General features: G+C 41.3%; 1 protein-coding gene across 2 annotated transcripts in view; it reads left to right on the forward strand.

The window, feature by feature from the left end:
* Window positions 1–12,577, forward strand: part of EDC3 (enhancer of mRNA decapping 3) — a 52,188-nt gene that overhangs the window by 12,619 nt on the left and 26,992 nt on the right. For both annotated transcript variants that reach the window (XM_030874990.2, XM_030874989.2), the window contains 2 exons: window positions 4,208–4,418; window positions 7,356–7,672. In XM_030874990.2, the coding sequence (XP_030730850.1) occupies window positions 4,255–4,418; window positions 7,356–7,672 (481 nt within the window). In that variant the 5' untranslated portion in view covers window positions 4,208–4,254. The remainder of the gene's footprint in view (window positions 1–4,207; window positions 4,419–7,355; window positions 7,673–12,577) is intronic.

Here is a 12,577-nt window from a genome sequence, read left to right on the forward strand (position 1 = left end):
CTATTCACACATGGAAGGTCATCTAGGCTGTTCCAGTTTGAGGCTATTAGGAGTAAACCTGATATGAACATTCATGTACAGGTTTTCACGTGAACTTAAGTCTTCCTTTCTCTGAGATAAATGACCAGTCATGCAGTTGCTGGGTCACGTAGGAGTTGCATGTTTAGATTTTTTATAAATTGCCAAATTGTTTTCCAGAATGGCTGCACCATTTAGTAGTCCTGTCAGCAATGTGTGAGTGTATGAGTAAACCAGTTTTTCCACATCCTTGCTCGCACTTGGTGTTACTGTTTTTCATTTTAGCCATTCTGGTGGATATGTAGTGATATCTCATTGTGATTTTAGTTTGTATTTCCCTAATGGTTAATGATGTTGAATATCTTTTCATATATTTATTTACCATCCGTATATCTTCTTTGTTGAAACGTCATTTTGTGTCTTTTACCCATTATGGATTGGATTGTTTGGGGGTTTTTTTACCATTGAGTTTTGAGAGTTCTTTTTTTAAAAATGTTTATTTATTTATTTATTTGGCTGTGCCGGGTCTTAGTTGTGGCACACGGGATCTTTGTTGCAACATGCGGGATCTTTAGTTGCAGCACACAGGATATTTAGTTGCGGCATGCAGGATTTTTAGTTGTGGCATGTGGGATCTTTAGTTGCAGCATGAGGGATCTTTAGTTGCAGCATGCGAACTCTTAGTTGTGGCATGCGGGATCTAGTTCCCTGACTAGGGATTGAACCCGGACCCCCTGCATTGGGAACACGGAGTCTTAGCCACTGGACCACCAGGGAAGTCCTGAGAGTTCTTTATATATTCTAGATACTAGTCATTTGTCCTTGTCAGATAATGCAGTTTGCAAATATTTTCTGCCAGTCTGTAACTTGTCTTTTTTATCCTCCTAACAAGGATCCTCTTGCAGAGCAAAAGTTTTTAATTTTCAAGAAGTCCATCTGATCGGTTTCTCTTTTAATGGATCAAGTTTAAGAACTTTTTGCCTTACCCTAGATCCTGAAGGCTTCTCTTATGCTTTTCCTAAAAGTTTTATAGTTTGACATTTTACATTTAAGTCCATGACCCATTTTGAGTAAATGTATATATAAATTATGAGATTTAGGTCAGTGTTCATTTTCTACTGATGGATATCCATTTATTCCATCACCGTTCGTTTTTTTTTTTTTTTTTTTTTTTTTTTGCGGTACGCGGGCCTCTCACTGTTGTGGCCTCTCCCGTTGCGGAGCAGAGGCTCCGGATGCGAAGGCTCAGCGGCCATGGCTCACGGGCCCAGCCGCTCCGCGGCATGTGGGATCTTCCCAGACCGGGGCACGAACCCGTGTCCCCTGCATCGGCAGGCGGACTCCCAACCACTGCGCCACCAGGGAAGCCCCGTTCATTTGTTTTAACAACAAAAGCAAGGTATAATTGTATTCTTTCACTGGAGGATATGAAGCCTGATATAGTTATTAAATTAAGTATCTATGTTATTTTATTTTAAAAAATATTTATGTTCTGCTGCTTGAGTCATCAAAGAAGATTGTCTTAATTCTCTTCTGTTGACTTAAAAAATTATTCTTGAATTTTTTTTTTTAAAATTTTTTGGCTGCATTGGGTCTTTGCTGTGTGAGGGCTTTCTCTAGTTGTGGCGAGTGGGGGCTACTCTTCGTTGCAGTCTGTGAGCTTCTCGTGTGGTGGCTTCTCTTGTTGCGGAGCATGGGCTCGAGGTGCGTGAGCTCAGTAGTTGTAGCATGCGGGCTTCAGTAGTTGTGGCACGTGGGCTCAGTAGTTGCAGCGTCTGGGCTCTAGGGCTCATAGCCTTCAGTAGTTGTGGCGTGTGGGCTCAGTAGTTGTGGCTCACAGGCTCTAGAGCTCAGGCTCTAGCAGTTGTGGTGAACGGGCTTAGTTGCTCTGCCAGCTGTGGGATCTTCCCCCATGTCATGTGGGATCTTCCCAGCCCAGGGATTGAACCCGTGTCCCCTGCATTGGCAGGTGGATTCTTAACCACTGCACCACCAGGGAAGTCCCTATTCTTGCATTTTTTTTTTTTTTTTTTTTTTTGCGGTACATGGGCCTCTTGCTGCTGTGGCCTCTCCCGTTGCAGAGCACAGGCTCCGGACGTGCAGGCTCAGAGGCCATGGGCCACGGGCCTAGCCGCTCCGCGGCATGTGGGATCTTCCCGGATCGGGGCACAAACCCATGTCCCCTGCATTGGCAGGCGGACTCTCAACCACTGCGCCACCAAGGAAGCCCTTGAATATTTTATATACTTGTTTTATAGTCTATATTATATTTTGATATAATAAAATTACCTCTATGGAGAATTATAGTAATATATATTGTTTGTGAGTTGTACCCTGTATGTATGGACATGAATTAAATAAATCTCTTTCTGTGTTTTTGCCTTAATTTTTAATGTTTTTTTTGTTTTGTTTTGTTTTTTTGCGGTACGCGGGCCTCTCACTGTTGTGGCCTCTTCCGTTGCGGAGCACAGGCTCCGCTCCGCGGCACGTGGGATCTTCCCGGACCGGGGCACGAACCCGTGTCCCCTGCATCGGCAGGCGGACTCTCAACCACTGCGCCATCAGGGAAGCCCTTGCCTTAATTTTTTATGACATTTCTGTTGCAACCCTTTTGTTTCTTTTCTCTTTTTTTTGGCCACGTTGGGTCTTTGTTGCTGCACGCAGGCTTTCTCAGTTACAGCGAGTGGGGGCTACTCTTCATTGTGGTGCACAGGCTTCTCACTGCGGTGGCTTCTCTTGTTGGGGAGTATGGGTTCTAGGCGCGTGGGCTTCAGTAGTTGTGGCTAATGGGCTCTAGAGCGCAGGCTCAGTAGTTGTGGCGCATGGGCTCAGTAGCTCTGCGGCATGTGGGATCTTCCCAGACCAGGGCTCAAACCCGTGTCCCCTTCATTGGCAGGCGGATTCTTAACCACTGCGCCACCAGGGAAGCCCAATCATTGGTTTTAAACCTTTCATCTTTTCTAATATAAGCATTTATATTAGAAATAGATAAATATATAAATTTCCCTTCAAACACTATTTTAAGTGCATCCCATAAATGTTGATATGTTATATTTTCATTTTCATTGAGTTTGAACTGTTTTCTGTTTTTTGGCCACGTGGCATGGCGTACAGGATCTTAGTTCCCCGACAAGGGATTGAACCCACGCCCCCTGCAGTGGAAGCACAGAGTCTTAACCACTGGACTGCCAGGGAAGTCCCGAATTTGAACTGTTTTCTAACTGCCCTTTTGATTTCTTCTTTGACCCATAGGTTATTTAGAAATGTCTTGCTTAATTTCCAGATATTTTGGGATATTTGAAATATCTTATTATCAACTTCAAATTTAATTCTGTTATGAACAAAGAGCATACTCTGTCTGATTTCAGTCCTTTGAAATGATTTGATACTAGTTTAAGGCCCAGCATGTGTTGGTGGACTTGAAAAGAATGTTATTCTGTAGTTAGGTGTAGTGTTCTCTAATGCCTTCAGTCAGCTTTTTTTAAAAAAAATTTTGTCCACAATTTTTCATTGTCATCAGCAAGAGGGTTAGTCTGATATGAGCTACTGTGACATTACCAACATTATTTTTTTATATATTATTTCTTATTTATTCTCTTTGAAAACATTCTGCTGGAAGATATATTAAAATATAATGTTGTATGGGCTTCCCTGGTGGCGCAGTGGTTGAGAGTCCGCCTGCCGATGCAGGGTACACGGGTTCGTGCCCCAGTCTGGGAAGATCCCACATGCCGCAGAGCTACTGAGCCCATGCGCCACAACTACTGAGCCTGCGCTCTAGAGCCCATTAGCCAGCCCATTAGCCAGCGGCCCATTGGCTGCTGAGCCTGCGCGTCTGGAGCCTGTGCTCCGCAACGGGAGAGGCCACAACGGTGAGAGGCCCACGTACCGCAAAAAAAAAAAAAATATATATATATATATAATGTTATAAAACAAGTGATAGTTTTTGTGATATGATGTCCAGGTAAATATCCAGTGCATGTGGTTTAAAGCAGTTGTAAGATCTATATATATAATGGTATTGCTTATTCATTAGTATGCTTACTCCTACTAAAAAAAAAAAAGCTTTATTTTTTATGCTTTATTACCTCAATTAAGGATATGATAGAATATATATTATTAAGAACACCTGGTACAGACCTGGTATAATGTTTGGTGAATTTTATTAAAGATTTATCTTTTTCTCAAGGTACACTACATTGTTTCTTCTCTCCACGGCGGTCTCACATCTGAAACATGGCTGCGGATTGGCTGGGCAGTATTGTGTCCATCAACTGTGGAGATAGCTTGGGTGTCTATCAGGGAAGAGTATCAGCAGTGGATCAGGTCAGCCAGACCATTTCTCTCACCCGGCCTTTCCACAATGGAGTGAAGTGCCTTGTGCCAGAAGTCACTTTCAGGTGAGTATCCTGATTCTTCCAAATCCAGTCTGGTGATCTGTGGAGCTTGACCTAGGTCTCATTGCCAGTATTCTCTTGCATAGGGCTACTTTTGAGTAGAGTCTTATCAGGGGTGAGATTTTGCAATCTTAGATCTTATAGTTCTACTGTTTCAGCAGAGACTTTGTGTCATAATTAGCTTTCAGCTGATTCAGGGTTTGTGAAACATTTTTCTTATCTCTGCCAAACATGCAATATTATATTTAAATGCGTCAAATTCAGAATAATATTTCTGTTTTCTGGTTTCAGATTTCCTTTCTCAGTTTTGTATTATTTGTGCTTTCTTACATCTAAGGTCTTTATTGATCCCCCCACCCCACCATGTAACTATCTCTCTTTGTAGATTTATATTATTTATCTCCAGAGGCACACTGTAGCCAGTAGCTGAAGTTCTTAGCTACAGGAATGTATTTTTCTTAGTGTTTGCTAACAGATCTCAACCTTAGATGTCTCCACTTCCTTCTTTTCACAAGTTTGACAGAAACCTCCCTTTCTTATGTTTTTTTGTTTTTTTTTAAAAAAAGAGACTGTCTGGCAAGAGCTTCCTTGACTTCCTAAACAGCATCCACATGTAACCTTTTCTGTAGGTGTATCCATTCTTATTGCTTATCTCCTCTGAAGTCTTCATGGAAGAAATATCCTTTGTGTTCAGGGCTAACCTTATCGCACGTATGCTTTACGTGCTATCCTTTTCTATCTCCTTTGAGGCCCTACTTCTTTTCTTTTGTGTCCTCACTTGCAACCTTTATACTGTCTCTTTTCTCTTTGCTTTCTAACATTCCCAGGCCTCCCCCATGGTAAAAACACTCCCCCCTGCCCCCCCTACACACACACCTTGCATTTGCCACTAGGTATTGCCCTGTCATTTCCCTTCTCTTTGTACTCATAATTCTTTTCAGAGCAAAATACAGTTGACCCTTGAAAAATGAGGAGGTTAGGGCGCCAACTGCCTGCACCATCGACAGTCTAGGTATAACTTTACATTTGACCCTGAGTATCCATGGTTCCGTCTCTGCAGATTCAACCAACCATGGATCATGTGGTACTATAGAATGTGTTTAGTGGGAAAAAAAAATCCATGTATAAGTGGACCTGCACAGTTCAAACTGTTGTTCAAGGGTCAACTGTAGTCTGCTTTCGTTCCCTTTGTGGCCTAGTCCCTCTAGGCCCTCCCTACTCCACCATTGTCTTTTTTCCAACTTTACCATCTTGCTGAAGTAGCTTTTGCCAAGTGCCAAACTCAGTGGAGTGTCTCAATTCTAATCTTATTCAAATGTGCCCTAACTGTTGGAATGGCCTCTTCTTTTAGTTTCTTTGTCACCCTTTGGGTTTTCTTGCCATGTATTCCTCCATTCCTTTATACACCTTCCCCCACCCCACCCCCCCAGATTCCTTTTCTTCTCAGTTTCTAAGATGGGGTTAGTCAAAGTTCTATCTGTGGTTCTTTTCTGAGTCTGTATTCTCTTTAGACAGTCTTATGGGTATCTTCTTACACATTAGTGAGATCCCAAATCTTTAATTTAGACCCATTATGTGAGTTCCATACACTTTAATTGTCTACTGGTCATTTCCAGGTGGATATCCCACAGAATATCCTAAATTTAAGATTTTCAAAGCTGAGCTCATTATGTTATCTGCAGATTTCTTCCTCCCAAGGTGTACCCTTAATTAGTGACTAACGACACCTTTCACCCAAGTTAGAAGCTTAGGAGTCATAATAAATTCTTTCTCTTCATCCTCATGTTCAGTTAGTTACCAAATTCTGTGGATTCCAAATGTTATTTGGTTCTGTCCTCCCCTCTCTCTTTGCACTGTCACTTGCCCTGTTCATCCCCTCTTATTTCTTGCCTCATCTCCTAACTGGTGACCCTGCGTCTAGTTTCTCCACCTTCCTTACAGCCACCAGGAAAATCCAGTGTGATTATGATCTGATCCCTAATTTCCTCCACAGCCTTAGCTCCTAATGGCCCTCCATAAGCATTCTACTCTTTAGTAACACTGTGACATTTGCAGGTCCTCAAATGGCCCAAATTTTCTCAATCTCTGAGCCTTGGCCTAAGATGCCCCGCTCCCTACCATACTCTGCTTGGCCAACTCTTATTTTCCTTCCCCCACCAGACTTAGCTTAAGTGCTTCATCCATCTCTGCCAGACTCGCATATATTTTGCTTTGGGGAGCTCTAGTCCCCTGTACATAACGTCTGTCATAGTATTTAACGCTTTTGATTACCTACTTGAATTTTCTGCTGACTAGACTGTGAGTTCCTTGTGGGAATGTAATGCTTTTCATAGCTATATACCCCACTCCTAGTACAGGGCTTACCATATAGTAAGTACTCTGTGTATACCTATCGGATGAGCAGGTGAGTGAATGAATGAAAAAAAACTATTAAGCAGTCTAGAAATCTAAGATGTTAATGATAGTTTTGTGATTAACAATAGATCTCTATATTTTTTACTGAAGTATAGTTGATTTACAATGTGCTAATTTCTGCTGTACAGCAGAGTGACTCGGTTATACATATGTATACATTCTTTTTTATATTCTTCTCCATTATGGTCTATCCCAGGACACTGAATATAGTTCCCTGTGGTTTACAGTAGGACCTTGTCCATACATTCTAATAGTTTGTATCTCCTAACCCCAAACTCCCACTCCATCCCTCCCCCTCCCCAACTCCCCTTTAACAATAGGTCTCTTTAAAGGCCAGTGCTGTGTCAGTTGAATGTCAGTGGCTGAGCCTTGTCTTTAAGTGCTCTACTACCTTTTCTAGGTTTTGCCTCTGATGACTCATTGAAATGCAGCCCTGCAAAGGTGTAGCTGGTTGCTCTTGATCCCAGTTACATGTCTGTTATCACTATTATAGTTTTGAGACTTGGACTCTTTTGTATATTTCAGGGCAGGTGACATAACGGAATTAAAAATTCTGGAGATACCAGGTCCTGGAGAAAACCAACATTTTGGAGACCTTCATCAGACAGAATTAGGCCCCTCTGGTGTTGGGTGCCAAGTAGGTATCAATCAGAATGGCACGGGCAAGTTGGTCAAGAAGCCAGCCTCTTCCAGCAGTGCCCCTCAGAACATCCCTAAGAGGACAGATGTGAAGAGCCAAGATGTTGCAGTCTCTCCCCAGCAGCAGTGCTCAAAGAGCTATGTGGACAGGCACATGGAATCCTTGACTCAGTCCAAAAGTTTCCGTCGTCGGCACAACTCTTGTAAGTTGGATCAAGTCAATATTTCTTCTTAACCTGATGTTTCCTGTCCACTTATCCACTTGTGTTCTTTAAATAAGTCATTTATTACCCTAATAAAAAAAGGATGCTGGCAGAGCTTAGCAAAAATAGAGCATGTTTCTTTTCTTCTGGATCTAGTTCCTCAAGATATTAAAGGGAAAGGAAATGAGCTGTTAGAGACTCACACCAGCTCCCTGCCCTCTCCCACCACTTCCCTTCCTTCTAAAAAAGTCAGTGATCTGCCTAGAGTTCACATAGACAAAAGTGATGTTGTTTTTAATCTGGTGACTGGTGGTAGTAGTGAAGTCTGGGTTGAACCTGCACTAAAGCGGTTCTGGGGATTCTTGAATAACTTCTCTTTTTGTGATTTGACTCCCATCCTCAGTTAGAGGAGAGGAAGGGATGGGCCTAGGCATCTCTGTGATCTTACAGTTTCTGACAGATTGACAGTTTTAAATTTGCTGTGTTCACTGTCCCTGCCGGCACACCAAGGAGGGCATACACTGGTGTGTGTTAATGCCCAATTTTGTTTGGTACCGACAAATTGTTGAATGTCATTTGCTCATTATAGAACCGTAGTTAATTCACAAGAGTCAGGTATGCTCTTTAACATATTGAATATTTACTAGAATAAAGTTATAATAGTGAATTATAGAAGATTCACTAGAATCTGCGTGGCCCTTCAGAAGCCAACATTTTTAAGTTTTGAAAATGCCTGATTCTGTGACTAAACTATTGGAATTTTGAGGGAAAAAAAAGGTATTTCAAGGCACTTTTCCTTCAGTGCTTCTTAAATAACTATCTGAATTGACAATGATTGAAGATCTGAGACTGAAATTGAGTTGTTAGTTCTTCTGTATCCTTTGAAAAACTGTACAATTATTGGATACAAAATGACTTTTTCCATTTAGACTTCAGCCTTCTGTACTTTGCTTTATTTTCTCTTTAAGAAAAAAAAACAAAACCTTTTTTCTAAATAAATAGAAAAGGGGCTTCCCTGGTGGCGCAGTGGTTGAGAGTCCGCCTGCCGATGCAGGGGACGCGGGTTCGTGTCCTGGTCCGGGAGGATCCCACATGCCGCGGAGCGGCTGGGCCCGTGAGCCATGGCTGCTGAGCCTGCGCGTCCGGAACCTGTGCTCTGCAATGGGAGAGGCCACAACAGCGAGAGGCCCGCGTACTGCGCAAAAAAAAAAAAAAAAAAAAAAAAGAAAGGTAGAACCAATGTACTGAGCTTCCAAGTTGATGTACCTGCCCTTTAAAAAAAAAAAAAAAAAAAAATTTTTTCTTTACCAAAAAATTGACTCTTTGTTAAGTTCGAATGTTCAAGCAGTGTATAATCTCTCATGTACTTGTAGATAATCTTCATTAACAATTTGTAAATTACATTTTTCACACATATTTTCCCCTTTATTAACATCTTAACATTACTATGATACATTTGTTACATTTAATGAACCAGTGTTGATACATTAACCAAAGTCTATATTTTATTCAGATTGCCATAGTTTTTACCTCGTGTCCTTGTTACAGGCTGTCATCCAGCATACCACATTACATTTAGTAGTCATGTCTTCTCTTGGCTCTGACGGTTTCTCAGACTTTCATTGTTTTTGATAACCTAGACAGTTATGATGAGCACCGGTCATCTGTTTTGTAGAATATTCCTCAATTGGTATTTGATGTTTTTCTCATGATTAGACTGGGGTTGTATGCTTTTGGGAGGAAGACCACAGAGAGAAAGTGTCATTTTCATCACATCATATCAAGAGTACGTACTGCCACCATGGTTTATGACTTTTGATGTTGACCTTGATTGCCTGGCTGAGGTAGTGTGTGTCAGAGTTCTCCTCTGAAGTCAGTATGTACAGCCCACACCTAAGGAATGGAGACTTATGCAGAGTATCTACATAAGTTACTTGGAATTCTTCTGCACCAGAGATTTGTTTCTTCTCTCTCATTTGTTTTTATCATTTATTTTTATCAGTATGGACTTATAAGTATTTATTTTATACTTTGGCTTATAATTCAATACCACTTTATTTTGGTACTCAGATTCTTTCAGCTTTGGACGCTGAGAGCTCTTCCAGTTGGCTACTGTGTACCTTTGACATGCTCCCATCATTGTGGGTGGGGTTTTTTTTCCCCCATTACTTCCTTACTTTCTGGCACTACAAGGTGCTCCAGGTTTATCTTTTATATTTCCTGCCCCAGCCCTAGAATCAGCCATGTCTCCAAGGAGCCCTGTTTCCTTTTACTAGAGAATGGTATTACAAACCACAGTCTAGCCACTAGATGTGCTCATTGCTACTGGGTGTCGCCCTTCAGCTGACAGAGCAGGAAAATATATATGTGTATACTCAACCAGTGTATGTACACATATCTGTAAATACTTGTTTATGTAACCTTCACTACTATAATATTAAGCTAAATATAAGTTCATACTGATGTTTGCAAGTCTAATATATTACCACATGGATCATTCTAGCCTCTTCCTTATCTGTAACCTCTCCCTCCAACTGTGAGAAACCCATACCATCTGCCATCCATTGACTTAAATTATTCAATTCCAATATACAGTATCAGAATTACTAACCCTAATCCATACTCCCACCCCCTTCATTGACTTGTTTCATGTATTTGTAACAGATTGTTTCCTTACATTCAGCATTTCATCCTTGGACCCTCCAACCTCCTCAGTGATTTTTTAAAAAATTTGCATGCATTAAGGCTCACTCTTTGTGCTCTAAAGTTCTGTGGGTTTTAACAAGTACATAGTATCTTGTATCTCTCATTACAGTACTCTGCAGAATCCCCTGTGTTTCGCCTATTCAGTCCTTCCCCTTTTCCCTCAGGGACTGCCCACCGCCCCCCTCCCCCAGCAACTACTGATCTTTTTACCCTCCACCTCTGTAGTTTTGCCTTTTCCAGAATATCACATAATTAAAATCACATAGTATGTAGCCTTTTCAGACTAGCTTCTTTCACTTGATATGTATTTAAGATTCATCCATGTCTTTTTGTGGCTTGGTAGCCCATTTCCTTTTATTGCTGAATAATTTTCCATTGTATGGATATATCAGGACGTCTTGGTGGCTTCCAGCTTTTGGTGATTATGAATAAAGCTGCTGTAGATATTTGTGTGCAGGTTTTATGTGGACATAAGTTTTTAGGTGAGTTGGGTAAATACCTAGGGGGTGTGATTGATGGGTGTTGTGGTGAGACTGTCAGTTTATTTCTTTTTCTTTTCTTCCCCCGTTACTAATGATTATAGCAACTCTCTTGAAAGAGTACAGTTAACTTCAAAACAAGTAATTTATTTGATCTTTAACAAGTCTGATATAGTAAAAAGTGGGGTCACTCTCAAAAGTATACTCTGGTTGGGCTTCCCTGGTGGTGCAGTGGTTAAGAATCCACCAGCCAATGCAGGGGACACGGGTTCAAGCCCTGGTCCGGGAAGATCCCACATACTGTGGAGTAACTAAGCCCATGCGCCACAACTACTGAAGCCTGTGTGCCTAGAGCCCGTGCTCCACAACAAGAGAAGCCACTGCAATGAGAAGCCCGTGCACCGTAACAAAGAGTAGCCCCCACTCACCGCAACTAGAGAAAGCCCGCGCGCAGCAACGAAGACCCAACGCAGCCAAAAAAATAAAATTAAACTAAAAAGTTTTTTAAAAAAATTAAAAAAAATAAGTGTACTCTGGTTGATGCTTCTTCTGCTTTCGCTGTTTGATCCATTCCCCTTTCCTATATTATTAAGTGCATGTAAATAAGGTCATGGGCAGTAAACTGTTAGACTCTCTTTTCGAGAATTTCTTTTGAATCCAGATTTGTGTGGAAGATGTCTGTGGCCTGGGAATTGGATGATGTGATGTGGCTCAGAATTGGTTTGTGATAGAAAACAGAGTTACATTTATTTATCTGATCTGTGAACCCTGTAAGATAAGTAGAAAGGTCTGCCGGAGATTGACTGACTTAGCATTTATGTAGCATTTTAAGGATTCCAAGGAAGTAGATTGGTTTCTTCCCACCACAGTTGTAATGTAGATTATTAATGTTTGTTTCATGGATAAGTGAGAAATAGAGATTAAGTATTTTTCTTATTAGAGATCTGTAAATCAAATTTTCTCTGGTATATGTACATTGATGTTGAGACTAGTAGATTGATAAAGCTATAGGAATATAATCTCTCGTTGATTCTGGCTTTTAATTGTTCTTTCAGAGTTAGTAATAAGTTGTTGACGGATTTGTTGGTTCTAGTTACCTAATCCAACACTGATGAGAGCTTTAGCACAAGCAGATTTTAATCTCTTCTTTTAGATTGTAAAAGAAGGGGGGGTGGGAGGGTGGTTATAAAGAGGAGTTCCTGTGACTTTGGTCGTTGAACTGACCACTTAGAATATTTGTCAAGTGGATGAATGGAGCATCAGTCCCAGGGAGCAGAGGGAAACCTCCTGAGGCCTGTTATATGGTCTGTTTAGTGTAACAGTGATCCCACCATCTGAGGCCTTAAAGTTACTTTTTGCTAAGTTTTCATGATCCTTCTGCGGTTCTAATGTGACTTCTTAACCTCCTTGGATGTGCTTCATTTATCCACCAGACTTGAAAAACCTGGTGCTGCTGCTGGAGCCCAAGAAGTTGACTGATTACCAGGGCCTGGAATTTGGGAGTTGAAAAGAAGGTACCAGATACTCTCAGGAACCTGCTCACAAAGCCCATTGAGTCCGACACTAAAACATTTGTAATTTGACCTTCATGTGCCCTTTAGCGTGCTGTAAGTGCAGGACAAAGTTCCCCTTTACAATATGTGTGTGACAAAAACCAATAAATAAGTGGCACTGAGTGTTACACAACAATGGGTTTGTTATAAGTTGTCCTGGCCAAAGG

The sequence above is a fragment of the Globicephala melas genome, chromosome 2, assembly GCF_963455315.2.
Source record: "Globicephala melas chromosome 2, mGloMel1.2, whole genome shotgun sequence".
In the NCBI taxonomy this organism is placed as follows: Eukaryota; Metazoa; Chordata; class Mammalia; order Artiodactyla; family Delphinidae; genus Globicephala; species Globicephala melas.